The following is a 25,119-nucleotide window of genomic DNA, read 5'->3' as shown; positions in this document are numbered from 1 at the left end:
AATGTATTAGTTTTTAATTAATAATTTCCGTTTATTTGCCGTTTTTCTCCGTCCAAATCCTAAATCAGCTATAAATCTTTCGGAGCGTCCAGCTGGTGCCCGAAAAATTTACCTTCTTCCTTATGAGTAGAAGCAATGTTGGCACTATTGGTCGTTCGCCATTCGTTTCATGACAATTATATATTGTTCATCGCACGACACATTTAGCAAAAACGTCCATTTCAGTTTTCACCTTTTTCCTAGAATATTTCTTATTCAGCGTTGTAAATGCCCCAAATTGTGTAACTAGAGTCAGCCCAAACAATGGATCCTTCCCACTAACACCAGATTTTCTGAACTGCGCGGGTGGAACTTTCCCTGAAATATATATTACATTGCAAAATTGTTAAGGCTTTCGTGGCTACTTGTTGACAAACTGCCTATTGGTTTCTGTCTCGGGTTCTTCGGCCGACGTTCATCTACTGATTTCACTGACGTTTCGCCAGCACGAGTGGCTAGCATTGTCAAAGCTTCACCCTCCATTGCCGGTGGTAAACTGTAGCCGAGATCGCGGCCCCAGACTATATGTATCTACATCTACATTTATACTCCGCAAGCCACCAAACAGTGTGTGGCGGAGGGCATTTTACGTGCCACTGTCAGTACCTCCCTTTCCTGTTCCAGTCGCGTATGGTTTGCGGGAACAACAACTGCCGGAAAGCCTCCGTGCGCGCTCGTATCTCTCTAATTTTACATTCGTGATCTCCTCGGGGGGTATAAGTAGGGGGAAACAATATATTCGATACCTCATCCAGAAACGCACGCTTTAGAAACCTGGACAGCAATCTACACCGCGATGCAGAGCGCCTCTCTTGCAGAGTCTGCCACTTGAGTTTGCCAAACATCTCCGTAAGGCTATCGCACTTACCAAATAACCCTGTGACGAAACGCGCCGCTCTTCTTTGGATCTTTTCTATCTCCTCAGTCAACCCGACCTGGTACGGATCCCACACTGATGAGCAATACTCATGTATAGGTCGAACGAGTGTTTTGTAAGCCACCTCCTTTGTTGATGGACTACTTTTTTAAGGACTCTCCCAATGAATCTCAACCTGGTACCCGCCTTACCAACAATTAATTTTATATGATCATTCGACTTCAAATCATTCCGCACGCATACTCCCAGATACAGATACAGAAGTAACTGCTACCAGTGTTTGTTCCGCTATCATATAACCATACAATAAATGGTCCTTTTTTCTATGTATTCGCAATACATTACATTTGTCTATGTTAAGGGTCAGTTGCCACTCCCTGCACCAAGTTCCTATCCGCTGCAGATCTACCTGCATTTCGCTGCAATTTTCTAATGCTGCAACTTCTCTGTATTCTACAGCATCATCCGCGAAAAGCCACATGGAACTTCCGACGCTATCTACTAGTACCTGGAGCGCCAACATCCGAGGGCTTCTCCCCGGTCATTTCCGGTGCGGTTCTCCTCTTGCTACCTGCAACGGTCGTTCACTGCAGTACGGGAAGCCAGGATCCGTATACCTTAAGGCTTTCCTCTTTCTTGTTGAAGCTGTTGGCGTGCTTTTATATTCTACAGCTTATCTGAACAAGCGCGTGTGGTAGTGCTTCTTTACAGCCAGAACTTCCGAATCGGCGAATTTTATTACGTGGTCGGTGTCACTCAGTGCGTGCTCTGCCGCGACTGGGACAAGATCGACAGCATCACTCACAGGAGCATGGAGGACGAACTCGAGCGCTGCGCGGAGCGACAGAAGAAAAAGTTTGATTGACGCCGGAAGCAGACCGACAAGGCGATTCCCGACATCTCACGCACAGTGGTCAACCTCACTGAACGACAATTGACCGAAGAGGAGGAGTCTGTTTTTCAAAAAGGAGGGAATTTCGCTATCATCCTCAGAACTATATAGAGCTGGAGAGATCAACCCACTGACAGAAGCGTCTCTGGCAAACGACAGCTTGTTACGGCCTGGAGCTTGGGAATGGGCATTTCGTAAGTGGCGAAGCTGGTTGGGTATTCGCATGTTGCTGTCGTGAGCGGCTATGGGATGTGGCTGAAGAATGGTGAAACCATGAGGTGACAAGATTTTGGACGTCTACATCTCGTCACAGAACATGGGGCAGTGGCTTGTTCGCTATGTAAAGCGAGATAGCGGGTGATCTGTGGTACATCTGACGATGGGGTGCAACGCTGGTGCAGACACAAGTGTTTCGGAACATACTGTTCAGCGCTCATTACTGAACATTAGACTCCACAGCGGATGACCGCTACGTGTTTGCATGCTGAACAAACAACGTCACCATTTTCGACTAAAGTGGACACGGGATCTTCGAGAACCGACCTTGAATCACTGGAAACATGTCACGTGGTCGGATGAATCACGTTTCTTGTTACAACATGACCATGGTCGTGTCCCCATATGCCGTCATCCAGGAAAACAGCTGCTCGAAACATGCACCAGCTGGAGGGCGGTATTGTGCTACAGGGGATATTCATCGGGGTTTCCATGGGCCCTGTGGTAGTAATCGAAGGCATCACAACGCCGTGGACTACATGAACATTATTGTGGGTCACCTGCATCCATCGTGCTTGGGGTATACTCTTGCGATACGGCAGGACAACTCGTCAAGTCCCAAGACCAGAATCCTACCACAGTTGTTTGAGGAGCATATTGTGAACTCAGATTGATCTCTTGGCCACCAAACTCGCCCGGCCCACATCCGATGGAACACATCTGGTATGCTATTGGACGCCAAGTATGCGTCCTAAACCACCAGCCCGTAATTTACGCGAATTGCGTCACCTTTGCGTAGACATTTGTTGATACATGCCTCCCTCCGTAAAACTACAAAGGACTTCTCGAATCCATGTTGCGCAGAATCGTTGCCGTATTCCGTTCCAAAGATGGATCAACACACTATAAGTAGGTGGTTGTCATACTTTAGCTATCAGTCGTTTTGTGCTTGCAGGAAGAACGTAACAGTACAAAACGTGAGTTCCTTTACTTCTGCTTTGACATTGTAATGTAATTTAGAACCACATAATAACAAAAACTCTATCAGAATATTCGTGCAACGTACTTATTCTGTTTAAGTTAGTCTACGTGTTTCATTTTCTTCTTCCATGTTCTTTCGGAGGTGATTTTATTGTTACTTATTATGCACCACCTATCCGCGTTCACTTATGACTTTGCATTGTTTGATTTCTTAGAAAAAGTGATTTTAATATTTTGCAATTTAGTTACGAAAAATATATCGTAGCGTCTGACATTTCCGTCGCATTTCTTGTATGCGTAATGCTTACATGGCTCTAAAAGACATATTGAGTTCAAATATCTAAACAGCCGAATTCTTTTTCCGCCTGAATGCACCTCTGAATTTAGAGCACTTGTCATCAGTAGAACGTACTCTACACCGTGATCTGTGATTATTATTAGAATAATTAAACAACGATTTTGGAAATGATGACACAGTCAATGGAAAGTGCAGCAATTATTGTTGCCGAATTTTTATGTTATTTTTCCGCCTGGATCGCAAAAAAAGAAAAATGTTACCAGGGCTGGTTTGTCAAAGTGTAAACTGTGCAGTATCTTCTGCTATCTCAGTTCACAGTGTGACGTTGTGAACCTCGATAGTTATTACACCTGAGGATGGGTTCATCACCAAAACCCATTGCAGTGTAAAATAACCAAGATGAATATTTCCTTATGTATCATAAGTTTATAGCTGGTAAGTTCAGTCTGTTATGTTACTGTTATTTTATTCTTCTTATTATGTGTCAAAAAGAACAAGATTAAATGTTTTCTTAAATGTCGTCAGTTTTTATCTGATTTATTTAATTCTACAGGTGCAACTGTTCGTTTTTCCTTATTATGAGTATTATGAGTTTATTATAGCATAATGCAGTTCTACCTGTAGCTTCTCACACATCCTTGTTTCTTCTTATTATGAGTTCTCCCATATCCATGTGTAACAACACACAGACAAGAGTTGTACCTGTGCTAAAGAAAAGCGATACAGGAGACATAAAGTGCTAGCAGCCCACTTCCCTGTTTTCAGCATTCTCAAACATACTGGAATCAATTATAGCAGATAAAGTAATGAATTACGTGACAAAATACGAACATTTAAGTGAATGATAGTTTCGTTTCCGAAGTGGTAGAAGTACAAAATCAACCATAGCAGAATTCAGAATAGTGGTACTTGATGCTCTTGACAAATATGAGTGTGTCAAAGACATATTTTTAAATCTTTCTAAGGCTTTTGATACTGCTAACCTTAAGATTCAACTAAATAAGCTAGAATCATTAGAAATAAAAGGTGTAGCTAACAACTGATCCAGATCAATCATGGCAGATACCTCAATAAAGTTTAAACTTTTAGTTGCACTCTTGACAGACGTAAAATACTCTAGTATAGGAGTTCTTCAGGGTAGTATATTAGGAGCAATAATGTTCCTCATGTAGGCCCTATATCAATCACTGCCTCAATACTGTTAATCATGGGGAAAAAATTTCTTTCCTGTCAACAGTAATATTACTGTAGGTGAGAAAACAAGAAAATTCCTTGCAGAAAAAGCAAATGCAACCCTCAAGGAGTTAATAATTGGTCAGTACGTAATACAATGACACTGAATATAATGAAGAAAAATGCCACGTATTTCAGTTTCAAGAGAGTAATGACAATGTTAAATCAAGTGTAGATGGCACTTCCATTGATTGAGTAACGAACACAAAATTTCTAGGAACGAATATCGACTTTCAGTTGAAGTGATGTGAACGCACAAAGTTACGGAATTCTTTTCTGGGGAACAGGCCCACAAAATATGAACACATTTTTGAAAGTACAGATAAGGGCCACAAAAAAAATAACCCAAGATAGTAGTGGAGTTCACTGTGAAGAGCTGTTTAAAACACTGGGGATTCTGACTTCACCGTCTGGATACGTCTACCAATCAGTTGTGCACACCAGAAACATCAATTTATCGTTAGTGTACAAACAGCTCTGCTCATGACCATACAACAACTTAGCATTTACCAAGAAAGGATAAACATGAAAGTGAAACCAGAATTTTCTACCAGGGAATGGAACTCCACAATAAGTTGCCAAAGGAAATTAAAGGGATTACAAAAGCAAACTTATTTAAAAAGGCATCTATAAAGCACTTGTTAAGCAATACAATCTATATTGTGAAGAAATACTTCGAAAACACAGAGTTAGGGTTTGATAAAAAAAATTGTAACGCATGTAAGGAATAATACCGATAATAAAACATACATCATCATATATTATTCCGAAGGCTAGGCAATATATAATACTAACAGCATGTCCTCTTTCTGAGCGCAGTACTCAACTCGTTATAGAGGGATGCTGGTACAGGTATGGGACGAAGTGTGTACAGTGAGTGCAGTGACTGTGAGAGAGAAATAAATAAACAGTGTAGCACTAGCCTTTCACATTATTAAATACCTCATTTGTAAAACAGTAGTGAACACTATTAATAAATCGAATATTATACCCCAGTTTTAATTAGACTGGCGCAGTATTCGGTGGTATGGAGGCTCCAGTCTTCATTTGGCTATCCTGATTTGAGTTTTCCATAGTTTCCATAAATTACTTCAAGAAATTGCCTGCATGGTTCCTAATATAAGGCCACGGCTGACTACCTGTCCCGTTCTTCTCAAACTAACCTGTGAGTCTGTAAATCTCTGTATATGTGAATTAAATTATTTTTGTTGTTTTTAAATTGCAGTACCAAGAGATGTTCAATATTCTCGTAAGAGTAATCTATGGAATAAAACTACTACTACATGATTTCTAGTATCAGTAAGAAATCAACTCAAATCAAATAAAAAATGTGATATTACGCAAAGGAAAGTATTTTAATTGTGTTGTTAACACCTGTAGTGTCTTTAGCTGTAGAGAAAGTGAAGCAGCTCTAATTTCTTAAAATAAAATATAGGTATTTTTGGATGGCTTTCTTCGGCTGTAGCTGTTATGTATCAATTATTGTCTCTTCCGCCCAAAGCGTAACTGCAATCCGTAATATCCTTAAGACGAAAAGAAATAACAACTGATAAAATAGAATTTTTTAAAGAAAATTCATCACAATTGAAGAAAGCACCTTTGTAATATATCGCATATTGATATTTGGAGAAAAACATACAGTGCAAGTAGTGAGGAATTGTCTACATACGACGGCGAAGTCCGCCGGTACATCGCTATTTGAGCACTGGTATAAAATGATTATTAGGCATTATAGTTGCAGCTACTCTGTTATGGGGGACTTCAGTGGTCAATTTAGCTCACTTCTCGTCTGTATTTGCGAGAAGTTTCTCTGCAAACATTGACATCAGTAAATAAAATCTCTTTTGACGAGATATCTAATAGTGATGTGAAAGTATATCGTTCCATTTCAGTAAGAAAGTTATTTTTACGTGAAGACATGACAGCTACTAATGTAAGAACTTTCAGCATTGCAGCGCGTCAGCAATCGTAATTATCTAAATAAATTATGAATAATCCGCCTCAATTGCGAAAATTCCCGGTGTTTACCCAGGTTTCAGCGTGGATAACCACGCCTTCTTCAGAACAAAATAAAAAACAGCTTGCCTAACTGGGCATAGTCAATTTCTAAAATGAACACCCACAACGGCAGGTCCCCATAAAATTTATTAACATTACACGGTACATCGGTACCAAGTCAATAACACTACTTAACTGTGTGTGCTGCCTCGCCCCAGCCAACGTGCGATGGGTCACAGGCTGTGCAGCACACACAGTTAAGTAGTGTTATTGACTTGGTACGGATGTACCGTGTAATGTTAATAAATTTTATGGGGACCTGCCGTTGTGGGTGTTCATTTTAGAAATTGACTATGCCCAGTTAGGCAAGCTGTTTTTTATTTTGTTCTGAAGAAGGCGTGGTTGTCCACGTTGAAACCTGGGTAAACACCGGGAATTTTCGCAATCGAGGCGGATTATTCATAATTTATTTAGTTACTAATGTACTACAAAGTAGACGAACGTTTAGTTACAATCGATATAAAGAATTTTACGGCTTCGAATTTACGCGGTATATCTTCACTACAAATGAATGCGACTGCATTCCATATCTTTGAAGGAGGTGATGTGGACCAAAGCAAGAAAAAAATGTCCAGCAAATGTGGGCTCTAAAATGAACATCTTAAGAGTTATGAGCAAGGGCGTACCCAGGATCTGAACTGGGGGGGGGGGGGGGGGGGCGGCGGGTCAGGTGATACTAGTCTCAGGAAACAAGGACTCGAGACAACACACAGCACTTCTTATTAAATAAAACAGTAAACCAGTGAAAAACTGCTTTTAATAAACGTTTTAAATACAAGAATGCACTTGTTCAATCCGAGGAAATATGCAGCATGCCGATTACAAGTGTTCACCTTCGCCACCAGCTGGCAACTGTTTTCTTGGCGCCATTTGCAATTCGGAAACTTAATTTAACCGAGAGGATTGGGCGCCGAAAGTTAGCTGGCGTGTGTGATGCATGTTTATAGATGTCAGTTATGCGGGCTTTTAACAAAAAATTAATGGTGGTCCTCAACTACATACCCTCAGACTCAGAGTTGAAATATTAAAAGTTTAGACTAGTTTCGTTATCTAGGGGCTAGGATACGTAATTGCCGCATTACAAACTAAATACTGTTGAGTCTACAGTATACAGTACGAATATACACATGAATCGAGGGGTCGAACGTTCCTATCACTCGGCAATTGCGAATTTTGAATGTTACATAGAAATTTTTGATTGAAAGATTGCAATTAAATAAAATCTGAAGGTACTATTTTAACGACTTTAAATGATGAGTACGGTAGCAGAAGTACCTTTAAGAATGGCGTTTATTACTGCGAAACACTTATTGGTGTCGATGGTCCAGCTATTAAATAAAATATAAGTTGAATAACATGGAAACAATAGATTCATACTTCACGTAATTAGTTATGAACGACAGCATAGCTCGTGAGATATTCACTTCTAAACGCATACTACGTCTTCACTGCAGAAGCCACGGAAATCTCACAAGTGCACAAGTCGGCACTACGTAATCCCCGCGACCCCGTGCTAAACTCCTCAACACTCTCCAAGTATTTCCTGCGACTGTCTGTCGCGCCTTACCGTCCAGTGTGACCCGATGCTCCTCCCCCACTTCCATTCAGTCTCTCCGTTGACTTCGGTAGTCGCCTACCGTAGTAACAAGCGCCGTGATTGGCTAGAGCGCTCCCGCCATGTCTCCAAGCCAACGCACACTCGCAAACATATTGAAACACATGCGAAATACTTGAAACGTCCCCTTAGAAAAATTTATACACGACTGGTCTATGTGAAACGTCCTCTTTGAACAATTATACACGAATGTGCTTAAACTGACACACAATAGTTTTTAGCGCAACGCAATCTGACTTCCAAAAATCCCTACGAAAGAATGGCCCTGACTAGCATTAACCTATACGTTTCACAAATCACTTACCTCACAAAAATCTTCGTTACTCAAGCTACTACAACACAGCGAGCGGCACTACTGCCAGCTAAATAAAAGATTCAAACTACTGAAGGCACTAACTACTGATAGGCACAGTTAGCAAATGAAAGATTTTAATAGAGAACAAACAATGTATTTACCTCACTAGTCATAATATATATATAGCAGTTCATGACACCAATTCTTACAAATTTCAAAACTCCGCCATCTCTCTCCCCACGTCCACCACTGCTGGCGGCTCACCTCCAACTGCGCAACGCTACGCGCTGTTAGCATCCAGCTGCCGCTGCCCAACACTACAATGGCAGACAACAATGCAAACAAGCCACAGACTGCACACAGCACAGCCAGTGATTTTCTTACAGAGCGCTGCGTGGCGTTACCAATAAGAAAACGTAAACAGCCTACTTACATACTGGATTTGCATTTACATAACTTGAAATTAACTAAATATTCCTGTGGCTGGACCATAAACATGCTCTAATACACTTTATTAAATACATAAACAAATCAAATAAATTTGTATAAAAGGAATAGAGACAAAAGTAGACCACTAGCCTAATGTGTCTGTGCTTTCTAAAACGCAGTAAATATGTGACCAATTTCTTCATGAATAGTATATATCGGATATAAATAAAGACATGGATGAATAAATATATTTTTAAGTATGGTGCTACCGTGTACCTGAGGAGTACTTATTGCCTGACACGATCAATAATAATCGGCCACTTTGACCTCCAATAACTCATGTACTATTCAAGTTACATGCCTGTAATTTATACCAATTTAGGTTTACACCAATAGCTTTCTAAAGACATGTCGATCGACAAAATCGGATGAACTGTTTACATTTTGGAAATTCGTAGCTGGGTGTTACTTGTATAGTTTAGTCATAGACTAGACTTTAAACTAATAAAGATATTGAAAACCTGATTACACCATCAGAATCGTCGTGCAAATAATGGTAATGTACATGTTTCTTTTTAAGGTATCATGATTCCCCTGGCGATTATTAATTTCTTCATGAACTGTGAAATGTCTGCCATTATGATTTTACAAAGTCCGCCATCTTTGGCACCCCCAGCATACAAATCTCCTTCATGGACACAAAGCACAGTCCTCGACCCAGTGTCAACATGGATTTCCCAGCGTCGCGGTCGGCCTGGACCATGCTCTGGGGCAACCCCTCTTGCTCCGGCTAATATCCGGCACCACGAGGGTACTGGCAAGGGAACCTCCCCATCGCACCCCCCTCAGATTTTGTTATAAGTAGGCACAGTGGATAGGCCTTGAAAAACTGAACATAGATCAATGATACGTAATCAGCATGGTTTCAGAAAAAATCGTTCTTGTGCAACACAGCTAGCTCTTTATTCGCACGAAGTAATGGCCTCTATCGACTGGGGATCTCAAGCTGATTCCGTATTTCTAGATTTCCGGAAAGCTTTTGACACCGTTCCTCACAAGCGACTTCTAATCAAGCTGCGGGCCTATGGGCTATCGTCTCAGTTGTGCGACTGGATTCGTGATTTCCTGTCAGGAGGGTCGCAGTTCCTAGTAGTAGACGGCAAATCATCGAGTAAAACTGAAGTGATATCAGGTGTTCCCCAGGGAAGCGTCCTCGGACCTCTGCTGTTCCTGATCTACATAAATAACCTGGGTGACAATCTGAGCAGTTCTGTTAGGTTGTTCGCAGATGATGCCGTAATTTACCGTCTAGTAAGGTCATCCGAAGACCAGTATCAGTTGCGAAGCGATTTAGAAAAGATTGCTGCATGGTGTGGCAGGTGACAGTTGACGCTAAATAACGAAAAATGTGAGGTGATCCACAACAGTTCCAAAAGAAATCCGTTGCAATTCGATTACTCGATAAATAGTACAGTTCTCAAGGCTGTCAATTCAACTAAGTACCTGGGTGTTAAAATTAAGATCAACTTCAGTTGGAAAGACCACATAGATAATATTGTGGGGAAGGCGAGCCAAAGGTTTAGTTTCATTGGCAGGACACTTAGAAGATGCAACAAGTCCACTAAAGAGACAGCTTACACTACACTCGTTCGTCCTCTGTTAGAATATTGCTGCGCGGTGTGGGATCCTTACCAGGTGGGATTGACGGAGGACATCGAAAGGGAGCAAAAAACGGCAGCGCGTTTTGTATTATCACGTAATAGGGGAGAGAGTGTGGCAGAAATGATACGCCAATTGGGCTGGAAGTCATTAAAGCAAAGACGTTTTTCGTCGCGGCGAGATCTGTTTACGAAATTTCAGTCACCAACTTTCTCTTCCGAATGCGAAAATATTTTGTTGAGCCAAACCTACATAGGTAGGAATGATAATCAAAATAAAATAAGAGAAATCAGAGCTCGAACAGAAAGGTTTAGGTGTTCGTTTTTCCCGCGCGCTGTTCGGGAGTGGAATGGTAGAGAGATAGTATGATAGTGGTTCGATGAACCCTCTGCCAAGCACTTAAATGTGAATTGCAGAGTAGTCGTGTACATGTAGACATGTAGATGTAGAATCGAGAAAACAGGAAGGAGCTGTGTGGAACTATGAAGAAAATAAGCAAAATATACAAACTGAGTAGTCCATGCGCAACATAGGCAACATAAATGAGAGCATGAGCTCAGGAGCGCTGTGGCCCCGTGATTAAAATGAGCAGCTGCGGAACGAGAGGTCCTTGGTTTAAGTATTCCCTCGTGTGAAAAGTCTGCTTTCTATATTTTCGCAAAGTTATGATCTGTCCTTTCGTTGGTTTACGTCTCTGTTCACTCTGTTTCTCGATTCATCTGTGTTCAGTTTTTCAAAGCCTATCCACTGTACCAACTTATAACTAAACCTGAGGGGGAGGTTCCCTTGTGAGGCTTGCCGAGCGGCACGTGCTGCCACGCTAACTCCGAGCTTAAGAATGTTTTCAGGGCGCCAAAATTCGCCCGTTACCTCACACCGTCATCTTCCTGCTTTTCTTAACAGTACGTAAAACTTCACTATCTACATCTTATATGTGGTTTTCCGTTAATAATGGTTCAAATGGCTCTGAGCACTATGGGACTTAACTTCTAAGGTCATCAGTACCCTAGAACTTAGAACTACTTAAACCTAACTAACCTAAGGACATCGCACACATCCACGCCCGGTGCAGGATTCAAACCTGCGACCGTAGCCGTCGCGCGGTTCCACACTGTAGCGCCTAGAACCGCTCGGTCACTCCGGCCGGCTCGTTAATCATGTTATACCAAGATTGAATGTGTGGTTTATAGCCTTTAAATTTTCTCGTTTTCTGATATCACAGTTGCCACCGTTCTGCATTATTGAGCAACATATACTAGATTGAATGTGTGTTTCCTAGCCTTTAAATTTTCTCGTCTTCCGATATCAGAATTGCCACCGTTGTGCATTAATGAGCCACATTTCCACTGTGCTTGCAGGCGATTTTGTTCACGTCACTGTGTCTTTATTATTAAATAATAATTCAATTATGCTGTTGGCATTGTGAAACGCAGGTGTGTAGGTGCGAGACACAAGCGGTGTAATTTTACCCGTTTTCCATTCCATTGGGCATCGTCTCATATCAGCCCCATCTGGATATGGCTTTCAAACCGAATTACAGACTATCAGACATATCGCATTCACAAATGACTACATCTCCGACCTGGCTAAAAATATTTTACGAAAAAAAAACCTCGTAAAATTACACCACATCTCTCCGCTGTTCAACGGTAACCAATCAAACTGCTGCACTACCCAATATGTTGGCAAAACGATAGAGAGCTTTGAAAAAAATATTAACTCCCAGCTGTAGATTTTTTTACAATAACGTCAGTATGGCTAAATGAAATAGAATAGTAACATCAAAGAGAAATCTTTGGCACAGAAAAGCGTGTATAAAATCACCTGCTACAGGTTGGTCAGTCAGAAACAGCTGTGGCAGCATGAAAGAAACTGGATGCTAATAAGACAGATTCAGCCTTGGGGGGAACATATTTTGACAGAAAACCATACTATTAAGAAAAGCATAAAGTAGACATTACTGGAAATCAATAAACGTGTAACACAAAATGCCAGCTTAGTTTTCAATGATGAATTCCCATTTTTCTCTCAGTTAAACTGAGTTTAAGTTTTAAAAATGTTCGTTTGCAGTAGTGAAATCAACTGTCTTTGTTAAAAGTGACGATTTCCACGCACCATAAAGAACTTTATTTTCATATTTTGTTGAGTATAACGATCTCCGTGCAAAATGAAAAATATTACGTGCTTTTATAACACTATGTACCTCATCATTTTATGTGTCGTCTGTATTAGTAATATCTGTGTAAGTTGCAAGTCGTTTTACGACGGTTGTGATCTTCAGGTATCACCTGAAAATAAATAACTTTTAGGAGTTGAAAGGCGATCAAATAAATAATATTTTGCAAAACACCAGTTAAGGGTTACCTTTCGCATATTATTGTCATGCTCATAGAAAACTCACAAGAGGAGGCCGCCACGTTCGGATCACGGATTTACTTCGAACTTGGTAGACTTTTGGTAGTCCATTAGGACAACATAATCTGCAAGTAATAGCCGGCCGGGGTGGCCGAGCGGTTCTAGGCGCTACAGTTTGGACCCGCGTGACCGCTACGGTTGCAGGTTCGAATCCTGCCTCGGGCCTGGGTGTGTGCGATGTCCTTAGGTTAGTTAGGTTTAAGCAGTTCTAAGTTCTAGGTGACTGATGACCTCAGCAGTTAAGTCCCATAGTGCTCAGAGCCATTTGAACCATTTTTTTGTGCGTTCTACTTTGGCGATTTCGTGAAAAACGCAAGACAAGTTTTACGCATCAGTGATGTCATGGTGAGATGTAGGCTGTCATGTGGTCAACGTTTAAACTCCAAAATCGGCGGGTGGCTTAACGAGTCGCGTTCATCTTTCTTTATTTTTATTTTTTTGAACTAGTCATTTTATTCGTACATATTACATTTGAAAGGTAATGCGATGAAAAGACGTGTGTTTGCACGAGCTTTTTTATCAGGCACCTTCAAACTTGTTCATATTCGGTTGTCAACGACCAAGAAACCTTTTATCGTCAAGATGCTGTTAAAATATATTCAGTCCTACATCGCCAATTTTCGGCATCGATATTTTCGAAAGTGTTGCATTACGCTTGGTTTGCATCCCAGTCTCGAAAGAAAGAGAAATTTTTCAAAAGGTGCATGCAGGAAAACTGCATTCGTTCGATGCAGTAGATGCCGTTTTAATTTGTGTTTTTCGTGTCTGTATGAAAAATGTCACCCTGCAACCTGTAATGTCGAAAGCACACCCGACGATTAATCGCGCACTACCATCATATTCTGGAATATTGCAACTCTTTGTATTATTGAATAAAGTTATTTGCAGCTTCATTTATGGATGTTTGACTTGGGCTTCTCAGGCCTGCCCCTCGTGCTTGAAAACTGTGTCTGCAGATCGTTGCGTTCGGGCGCAAAACTGTTCTCGGTACCTTAATAGATTGTAGATATAAGGGATTTCACAAACCACGAAAAGTTTACGTTTTCAAGAAAACATCATGCGTTTCGTAGTTTATTTGTCGATAGTTATAAATATTTGTTGTCATAATAAAAATTAGGAAACAACCAAATAAAAAGGGAAATTCAATATAAGTTCATGCAAATACAGATGCCTCTTCATCATAGTACCTTTTGGATGTAATATGTATGAAATAACATGACTATTGTTGAAATGAAAATTAAAAAAGACTTATCGGGGTTCGATCCAGCGATTCGACGACTACGGAGCTTGAATGTTAACCACAGGAGCGCCGCCTTTCGTACTGTAAGGGTTCCAACGCCAGGGTAAATCAATGACGCATAAAACTTCTCTTTCGCTTTTCTCGAAATCGACTTACTAATATGCCTTACTGCATGCACATTATGTTGTCCTAAGTAATACTAAAAGTGCACAGAGTTTGAATTAATCCGCGATCCGAGTGTTGTGGCAACAGACGGACACTTAATCATGGCGCAACTCGTCGTGGCAAAATAAATATTGCTATTGAAACAAAACAGAAGCAATGAAGTGTTTTGTTTATAAAACTAATCACAACAGCAAGGATGCGCGTTGTGGAAGCCCAGCGGTACTTACACGAGAAGAACTCATGGCGACATGGCTCCACGGGCCAGCGTCGGTTTTCGCGCTGGGCTGCCAACTGCGCAACATTATCGCTGATGCCGATGCAGCACTGCGGAAGCGGCGAGTGAGTCAGTGCAGCTCGGGAAGTCAATGCACCGCCAAGGCTCCGCCGTGTGCAACGCGAGCTGATCGCGCAATCTCGGTAGTTCTTTACGAGCCACTACACGATTACGCCGGTGTAGGAATCCGAACTATAGGAGGCAGCCCCTATCTGAAGTACACAGGACTGAGCTGTCCAGTTCTACGCACTCCTGAGTGATCTCTGATGTCGTCTATCCACTTCCCATCAGGTCACCTCCACCATTATTTTAAAAAATAATTTACGTTCCAACCACAGTCACGTTTATGTTTTTACATTGTCTGAAATGGTCATCACGAGGTAGCTGAAACGTAATCTAAGAAAATATTCGTGATTATGGAGGAGGAGGAGATTAGAGTTTAACGTCCCGTCGACAACGAGGTCATTAGAGACGGAGCGCAAGCTCGGGTGAGGGAAGGATGGGGAAGGAAAATCGGCCGTGCCCTTTCAAAGGAACCATCCCGGCATTTGCCTGGAGCGATTTAGGGAAATCACGGAAAACCAAAATCAGGATGGCCGGAGACGGGATTGAACCGTCGTCTTCGTGATTATGTCTGGTAACAAAAATGGGTAGCTTTGAGAGATGAAGTAGTGAAGGCAGCAGAGGATCAAGTAGCTAAAAAGACGAGGGCTAATAGAAATCCTTGGGTAACAGAAGAAATATTGAATTTAATTGATGAAAGGAGAAAATATAAAAATGCAGTAAATGAAGCAGGCAAAAAGGAATACAAAAGTCTCAAAAATGAGATCGACAGGAAGGACAAATGTAAGGATGTAGAGGCTTATCTCATTAGGGGTAAGATAGATACTGCCTACAGGAAAATTAAAGAGACCTTTGGCGAAAGGAAAACTACTTGTATGAATATTAAGAGCTCAGATGGAAACCCAGTTCTAAGCAAAGAAGGGAAAGGAGAAAGGTGGAAGGAGTATACAGAGGGTCTATACAAGGGTGATGTACTTAAATGGAAGAGGATGTAGATGAAGATGAATTGGGAGATACGATATTGCGTGAAGAGTTTGACAGAGCACTGAAAGACCTGAGTCGAAACAAGGCCCCGGGAATAGACAACATTCCATTAGAACTATTGACGGCCTTGGGAGAGCCAGTCCTGACAAAACTCTACCATCTGGTGAGCAAGATGTATGAGACAGGCGAAATACCCTCAGACTTCAAGAAAAACATAATAATTCCAATCCCAAAGAAAGCACGTGTTGACAGATGTTAAAATTACAGAACAATCAGTTTAATAAGTCACAGATGCAGCTCTAACGCAAATTCTTTTCAGACGAATGGAAAAACTGGTAGAAGCCGACCTCGGGGAAGATCAGTTTGGATTCCGTAGAAATATTGGAACACACGAGGCAATACTGACCTTACGACTTATCGCAGAAGGTAGATTAAGGAAAGGCAAACCTATGTTTCTAGCATTTGTAGATTTAGAGAAAGCTTTTGACAATATTGACTGGAATACTCTCTTTCAAATTCAGGTGTAAAATACAGGGAGCGAAAGGCTATTTACAATTTGTACAGTAAGCAGATGGCAGTTATAAGAGTCGAGGGACATGAAAGGGAAGCAGTGGTTGGGAAGGGAGTGAGACAGGGTTGTAACCTCTCCCCGATGTTATTCAATCTGTATATTGAGCAAGCAGTGAAGGAAACAAAAGAAAAATTCGGAGTAGGTATTAAAATTCATGGAGAAGAAATAAAAACTTTGAGGTTCGCTGATGACATTGTAATTCTGTCAGAGACAGCAAAAGACTTGGAAGAGCAGTTGAATGGAATGGATAGCGCTTGAAAGGAGGATATAAGATGAACATCAACAAAAGCAAAACGACGATAATAGAATGTAGACGAATTAAATCGGGTGATGCTGAGGGAATTAGATTAGGAAATGAGACACTTAAAGTAGTAAAGGAGTTTTGCCATTTGGGGAACAAACTAACTGATGATGGTCGAAGTAGAGAGGATATAAAATGTAGACTGGTAATGGCAAGGAAAGCGTTTCAGATGAAGAGAATTTGTTAACATCGAATATAGATTTAAGTGTCAGAAAGTCGTTTCTGAAAGTATTTGTATGGAGTGTAGCCATGTATGGAAGTGAAACATGGACGATAAATAGTTTGGACAAGAAGAGAATAGAAGCTTTCGAAATGTTGTGCTACAGAAGAATGCTGAAGATTAGATGGGTAGATCACATAACTAATGGGGAGGTATTGAATAGAATTGGGGAGAAGAGGAGTTTGTGGCACAACTTGACAAGAAAGAGGGATCGGTTGGTAGGACATGTTCTGAGGCATCAAGGGAGCACCAATTTAGTACTGGAGGGCAGCGTGGCGGGTAAAAATCATAGAGGGAGACCAAGAAATGAATACACTAAGCAGATTCAGAAGGATGTAGGTTTCAGTAGGTACTGGGAGATGAAGAGGCTTGCACAGGATAGAGTAGCATGGAGAGCTGCACCAAGCCAGTCTCAGGACTGAAAACCACAACAACACAACAATGTCCGTTTCCAACCACAGTCACGTTTATGTTTTTAAATTGTCTGAAATGATCATCAAGAGGTAGCTGAAACTGGTAATCTAAGAAAATATTCGTGATTATGTCTGGTAACAAAAATTATTTCATCAAATGTAGCAATCGCGTTCGTTTGATTTTCATTACAGTCTTAATTACATCTTTCACTTCGATCTGCTTCCTGCTCTTCTTGTTTGTATTCCTGTATCTCCTAGCAGGCTCTTAATACCCAAAATGCACTCCTCCAACATTCGCGTTATAAGTAAGAGACACGCTGTCATAAGTCAAATCAAGAGATTGTAAACTATCTATATTTAATCATAAATGAAAAGCACAATATTGTGGATACTGTATAGCTCAGTATTACTTAGTTAACTGGTTTTCGTGTTACAACGCTGTCATCAGACTTCGAGTGACTGTCGCCCTTGAAAACGTTGAGTACTGATGAACAACATTGCAAAAGACGTTAAACGTAGAGAATGGCATGCAAACAATATGTAAATATCATCTTTGTTCAAAATGTTCAAATGTGTGTGAAATCTTATGGGACTTAACTGCTAAGGTCATCAGTCCCTAAGCGTACACACTACTGAACCTAAATTATCCTAAGGACAAACACACACACCCATGCCCGAGGGAGGACTCGAACCTCCGCCGGGACCAGCCGCACAGTCCATGACTGCAGCTTCTTAGACCGCTCGGCAATATTATCTTTGATAGTGCAGTGGTAATGTCATTGAAAATGTTAAACAGTACAATGGGAATTAATGAGAAAAACACTAAACAGTGTGTGTGTGTGTGTGTGTGTGTGTGTATGTAAGCGAAATAAGGTGGAAGGGAGGAGTTACGTGATTCCATGCAACACATACTGGGTGGTTTATCAGGTCAACCGCTGCCTGTTGTTTTATGACGACTTTGTCAAAAATAACTAATTTGACGTAGCTGAACTTCCACATAACTAACAGATAAGCTGTGCTGGCACAATGTATCTTGTGTGTGTCTGTAAATGAAGATGAGGTGAAAGGGAGGAAGTCAACACCAGCGAAGAATTAGTCGCAAAAGAGAAGACGATGTACGTAAGGTAAAACAACTTAATAAGCTATGTAACAATTTAAATTAAATTAATATTCAAAATAAAATAAAATTAATACAAGAGAATAACATAGAACATCTTTAAGAAGTATTACGTACCGAATTAATGCAGAAACAGAGTTTAAGATAAAATTGACAGTTGTAACAAGAAAAACATACACTAAGTTATACATCAGCGCTCTGAAGAATTTCTTTTACTATAGGGAAGATTTGCCTATTATAAAACAACAGAATACATGGAATACTAAATCACTCACTATAAAATAAATACATACAGGTAAAAATTGAGGAACAGAATGGAACAGACAGTGTGAAAAAAATTAGAGAAGCGTGAGGATTAAATGAAGTTTAAAAGAAAGGGAATATTGAGCTCTGTTTGGTCATGTCATTTTAAATCGCGACTACAGACCAAATGTTCATGGATTTCCAAGGTTTCCAACGCATTAAAACAGTTTAAGTCTGGTGACGGCCTGTTAGCCGAAAACATGTTAATGAAATAAGTTAATAATGAGAAGATTCACAATACTGTGCTTTACATTTATAGCTGAATCGGTGAGTTCAAAAGGGGCCACGTCCCAGGAGACACAAAAAACTGTTCTCTTCACAACAGGTTGAAGCGTGGTGTCGTGGAGTTGCCATGTAGCAGTCGACTCCAGGGTGAAACAGTATATCACCATTTCAAAATACTATAACCATCAACTTTGGAATCTGACGATGTTAATGAGGCAACTTGCATTCTGTTTGTAGCAGCGGAAGGAATGTGTTATGCAAGTTTATATTACTCATATTCACTATAGCAATAGAAGAGTGTGTTATGAGCATACTGGTTTATTCCAAATGAACCCAAAAACGACAAGCGAAATACAGCAAAGCATATAATGCTAGGCATGTTTCGTCTTTATCTTGTCCAACCTTTGCTGGCCACTAGCAGATATTGTTATGGTTTGTGCTCGTCAGGTATGTATTGTAGAATTTTCTTTTCATCGTCTAGTTTCTTCGTTTGTATTGGAACAGGTCCCTGTATGCCTGTTTGTATGGACGGGGCCACTTCTCTCACTCAGTACCCTTACAACGAGCATTTCAGTTGGTGAGACAGGATCCCCTGTTATACCAAACGATGACTACAGATATAAAGATAACTTATCTCCGGTAAAAGTAATTTGAAAAAAGTGGATATGACTCCTTTTCCAAATGTTCAATTATGAAGTTGTGTTACCAAGAATGTCAGCAGAATACGTTTAAATGCATTTTATTTTACCAAAAACACTCAAGACCCTTTTCCTCATTTTGTTTATTTGTTTTGCTGTCCGTGCAACTACCCTAGCTACAAAAACTCAGTTCCTGATGACCGAGTCTTCCAGGCACGACCCTCTACCGGCTTTCCAGCTTTTACAGCCACCAGAACCTGTCTCATTGGGTAAGGCCATTGACTGTCGAAGGTAAGACTTCCAGGTTTGTTCTCCAGATCTCTCGCCCACTGAAAACTCTGGCCATGGGTTGCTGAGACTCTGGCAGGCCAGCACTTGCCACCAGCTACAACTGATCACCTCTGGCAGAGTTGAAGCGACTTCGATTGACATACCTGTACCGGTGATCGAAGCTCAGTGCGATGTTGGTGCCAGAGGTGTAGGTATGGAATAATAAATTTCGCGCTCTCTTTACTCTTAAATCACCTACAAATTTAATTATGCATTACTATTATCCTCTATATGGTAAACGGCCTTGCTGCAGTGGTAACACCGGTTCCTGTCATCTCACCGAAGTTAAGCGTTGTCGGACTTGGCTAATACTTGGATGGGTGACCGACCGGGTGTGCCGAGTGCTGTTGGCAAGCGGGGTGCACTCCACTGAGGAGCTACTTGAATGAGAAGCAGAGGCACCGATCACGAAAACTGACAATGGCCGGGAGAGTCGTGTGCTGACCACATGTCCCTCCATATTCACATCCAGTGATGCCTGAGATCTGAAGTTGACACGGGGGCTGGTCGGTACCATTTGTCCTTCAAGGCTTGTTCGGAAGGTGTTTGTTTTTTACTATACACTATATGCTCAATACGAAAATTTCGTTAGTTGTTATTCCTGGTGTGCAGTTTTAATTTCCCAAAGTGTATTTATTTCTGGTTGTAAACTTTACATCACTGACTGTAACAATACCTCAAAGAAAATTTAGAGCCCCAGAAATATTTTGTTTATTTTGCATCTACAGAGCGTATGAAAGAGCAAACATTCTTTGTTGCATAACAAGAGTTCGGAGCAACCAAGACTGTTGGTTCTTTCAAATTGTTACCACTGCTAGCTATATCATTCATTAGAAAAAGTTTAGTGTATATCCTACAAAAAAATTACAACCACTTACAACTCTATTTCCGAAATCCATTATCTGACACCTTGTACATATGCAGCACCTAGAAGTGAAGATAATCTTACTTAACCTCACTATCATTTCATTATCATGAGTGGAAGGCAACGGGAAACCACCACTGGAATCACTTCCCTAGACGCTCATGCGGTGGACCTCTCTGACGAGGCTTCCCCAATGACAAGACCTGCCGTAAGGCAAAACACAAAGAAGCTGCTTAATGAGCACCTCCTTAGCCGATTTGTAATTTTATCATCTGCGATAACATGTCTAAACAAACCATGCCTACTTTATTGATGAGGCACTATTAATTACCTCAATTTCACGAATTACACCTATTTAAAGATTTAGCTCTTAATTCCCAAGTAAACCTGACGAACCACTTAAGACAGTCGGTCACCTATGGCATATTGCAGTCTCCTTACCTCTTATTTGTGTAATTGATGCATGGTTGTGTAGTTTTGCATCGTTCCGGAATACGCACGTGGAGTAAGGACTTTGAGTTCGAATGAATAGTTACTCAATGAACTCCAATCAATCTGAAAAACGAAGTTGACGGCAAAATTTACGCTGTTGTTGAAAACAGAGATACTCCTTTTATTTGCAGTGAGCAGCATTTTGAAGCTTGTGCTGTAGATGTAGAAATCCATGGGAAGCTTGTGGTAAGAGTAACAATATACTGAGCTCCAGTCGGTGACTTTGAGTCAGTTATGAAACAACTGGGTGCTAATAGTTTTTAATTTGTAAATAGTATGAGTAATACTAAGTGGACATTTCAGTTTCAAAATATTCCACAGCTATACTCGTCTGTTTTTCGTATAATCGAACTCTCCCTCATACAATTTTCAACAACAGATACTGGTACGTACTGCTGTTGATAACGTTTCTACTGATTTATCGAGATTTCAGAGCCACTGTGTAAATTCTTTTCGTTAAAGCACAAGAGTAACGAATGTAAAACAAATTCATATCTTCAAGGTGTAATGGCAAATACAGATTGGGAATTTGTACAAAACACACCAGGCGTCAATGTAATCTGTTCAGTAACATAGCCCAAAGTTCACAATAAAAGTTTTAAAACAAGTTTAATAACTTTCAGTTCCTTTTTTTGCATGTGTTAGTCGACATTTGGAAATCAACAGCCCCTACTTTTAACCACAGCAGTCCGTTTTATGTAGCAGAACTTCACGACACAGTGGCGTCCGAAATAGACGTTGGAATATATTGATAAATCGCTTGTACGTGGCGGGAACGACGCGAGCGATCGATTGTAGGCCATTTCGCCAGCGATTTATCACTCGTTTGTGAGAAACTAAGGTATTCAGTCTATTTACTTGCACCCAACATGCCCCGCGCGATTTTGTAAGTTCCTCTGCGCGTAGTATATTCTGTTGGGTTCTACTGGCACTTCGTGGCGGCCATGTTGTAAACAGGCAAGAAACGAAGTACGAGTATCTCTGACCGGCACGCTCAGACAGTTGCAGTTCGATATCCATCACTGGCTGCATGTAAGCTGCGCGCTCGTTTGGTTGCCATAGCAACAAGTATGGGGTCGACCACCGCCGTGGAAGGCAGGAAGATAACCAACGCTAGCAGCATTATTTATGGCAGGTGTGTAAACATGTTTCAGATCTATGTGTTCATGCGTGCACACGATGTAGTCAGACTGTTCGTATTTTTGTTTCATTTATGCTGGTTCAGATCCCTAGCTTCCTACAGTTTTTGGCCTGCCATGCGGTATCTTATCAAAATTTCTGATCTTGAAATAATATTGATCTCGTCTGATAACATTGTACTGAAAGGAAAACTATTATTAAATTACAGAACAGGGAAAATATCTCCTCTGTCTCGTTTAAGTGTGGTTTATATCGGAGCGAATGGAAGAGAACACAATCAAATTAGCATTCGTAGTCAATTCGCCAGGGTTCTCTGCTATTCGGTTGCATCTGTGAACATGCGTTAACACAGGAAAGTATGACCATAGCCCATGAAAGTTGCGTTACGTTTTTTGGCGCCAATAATCGGAACACAGGATACAACACTATACGCTCAGTGACACGATGCAAAACTTTCATATTCAGATTATTTTGCATGGCGCGGCCAGTGAGTTTGATGAAGAAAGCAAGCTATTGTAGGAAAAGAAAAATTTAGGTCTCCGAATTTGTACGAAAGCGTGTAATGCTTGGAGATAGTTCACGTAACAATGAATTGCCTCGTCTTTTCTTAGCACTATTCCAAACCTTTGCAATGTGTCCATTGTCGCTTTTCATTGGCTTCTCATTACAACTGCGGAGAAAATTTCAAAGCAGAAAATTAATAACAGATAACCAACATAACCTGAAGAAATTTACACTCTGGTTATTAGCAACTTGAAGCACTTACGATACTGATAGTTTTGCATTTCAGTAGCTGCTATACATCAGATAGTTTCTGTTGTGCGTTGTGACATAAGCAAAGCACGTCAAGGATTTTGTAAGTAGGTAAAAGGAATATAGTGTCAATAAAACACGATTAATGAAATGTGAAATATAGCAGATCTACATACGACCTCTCACATAGGCTACCAGATAAGTTCTTCGCCATGGTTTGTTACAGGGCAGATAGCGTTTTCCCGGGCAAACCATTACTGTTATTGTTATTATTATTGTTCGAATTTGATTATCTCAGGACCACGTGAAACAACTGACTTATGATATCATTATATTTTCCTTTTATGGCTTCGCAGTATTTCTTCATTCATCCTCATTTTTTGCCATAAAAAATCTATAACGTGATAGTGATACACCAGTTTTGTAATTACAACTACCCTAAACGTAAACAACGAGAGTGATCATGACTTTTGTATATATTGAATTTCACTTTCGTTTCTTTTCCTTCGTCATTTGCGCTATAGACCTCTCGGATCCCTGAAGTACCTACTGTTCTATTCACATTCTCTTCACACCTCTCCATGGCTCTCGCAACTGATTTCAACAACGGAAGTGGACAAAGTGGCAGACGACAACTTTCCATACTGACAGCGCCGAAGCGGAGAGAAAGCAAAACATGAGACACTGTTATAAGAATGAATTCGGGTCTCTTCTAAAGCCTAGTTTACGCGACGACATTGGGTTGCGACAAGTTGCGTGGAATGAGTTGACCGCAAGTGGTTTCATATTTGACTGTAGACACGACAAAACCAGTATACATTTCAGTTTCGTCGTTTTGTGGGTCCCTGAGTCGTGTCTGAAATGAAAGTGTTCGCAGCTGTACGTTGCACAAGCTATGATGGAGTTAAAGATTGTTGCGCTGGATAAGAAAAAAATAAGAAAAGTCTTTCGTTTCGTGACTGGATGAAGAAAAGGCGTCAGCTCGGTTGCTCAGCACCCTTCCTGAAATAATTTATAACGGAAGACTTAAGAAGTTCTTTTAATTATCTTAGAATGTCTCCAGAACTGTTCACGTTTCTTCTAAATAGATTTAATTATTCGATAAGGAGTAGAAGTACTGTAATGCATGAAGCGCTGTCACCAGAACTGAAATTACGTATGATATTGCGTGCATTACAATCGAGAACACTCGGCATGCTATAAGAAGCGGTTTTAGTTGGTGATGACGCTTTTTTATTAGCACCATTAAATATTAACATTAACAGCATTAGAAGAGAATGGTTTGCAAACTACTCTCTTGAAGATAGATCTGTAGAGTGGCAATATTCAAAATTCTAACATTTGTGAAAGGGGAGCACTGCAGCGACTTTTTAAGTAGATGAAGACTGAATAAAGAATGCAGCTTCTTGATTTTTATAGCCTTCCCTTCTGTCAACAATATTTCTTAACAAAGAGTCTGCCAACTCGATCGATGGGATTTATTCTTGTAGACGAAAGCATTGCCACAGCTCGTATTTTTCTTAATTCAATTGTATATATGCTACTAAATCAATAAATTTTGCCCTGTAGCTCAGTTATTGTCAAACAATCTACGTTCTGATCGCATATGACGGTCTCAGGAGCAGCGATATGTTGCTTGTTTTTGTAATCAGCATCACTGAAATCCCACAAACACCTATGCGAAGCATCGATATCCAAAAAGCGAACATTATTCTCCGTTCCCCTCTTCATATTTCAGTTTGTCTACACTCTACGAACATACGTAACCTCAAAACACATTGAATTAGAATGAGATTTTCACTCTGCAGCGGAGTGTGCGCTGATATGAAACTTCCTGGCATATTAAAACTGTGTGCCCGACCGAGACTCGAACTCGGAACCTTTGCAGTTTTAATCTGCCAGGAAGTTTCATATCAGCGCACACTCCGCTGCAGAGTGAAAATCTCATTCGGGAAACATCCCCAGGCTGTGGCTAAGCCATGTCTCCGCTATATCCTTTCTTTCAGGAGTGCTAGTTC

At 40.7% G+C, this 25,119-nt stretch overlaps 2 protein-coding genes across 2 annotated transcripts in view; one reads left to right on the top strand and one right to left on the bottom strand.

Annotated features, from left to right (window-relative positions):
• The window catches only part of LOC126355864 (uncharacterized protein CG13380), a 98,921-nt gene extending 84,203 nt beyond the window's left edge, over nucleotides 1–14,718 (bottom strand). Inside the window, exon 1 of the mRNA XM_050006362.1 lies at nucleotides 14,640–14,718. Coding sequence (XP_049862319.1) covers nucleotides 14,640–14,714 — 75 coding nt within the window. The 5' untranslated portion in view covers nucleotides 14,715–14,718. The remainder of the gene's footprint in view (nucleotides 1–14,639) is intronic.
• Nucleotides 14,719–22,278: 7,560 nt separating this feature from the next.
• The window catches only part of LOC126355716 (polyglutamylase complex subunit TTLL1-like), a 186,122-nt gene continuing 183,281 nt past the window's right edge, over nucleotides 22,279–25,119 (top strand). Inside the window, exon 1 of the mRNA XM_050006084.1 lies at nucleotides 22,279–22,343. Coding sequence (XP_049862041.1) covers nucleotides 22,279–22,343 — 65 coding nt within the window. The remainder of the gene's footprint in view (nucleotides 22,344–25,119) is intronic.

The sequence above is a fragment of the Schistocerca gregaria genome, chromosome 3 (assembly GCF_023897955.1).
Source record: "Schistocerca gregaria isolate iqSchGreg1 chromosome 3, iqSchGreg1.2, whole genome shotgun sequence".
NCBI lineage: Eukaryota > Metazoa > Arthropoda > Insecta > Orthoptera > Acrididae > Schistocerca > Schistocerca gregaria.
The sequence above is the reverse complement of the archived record's forward strand: the minus strand, read 5'-3'. Positions and strand labels throughout refer to the sequence as shown.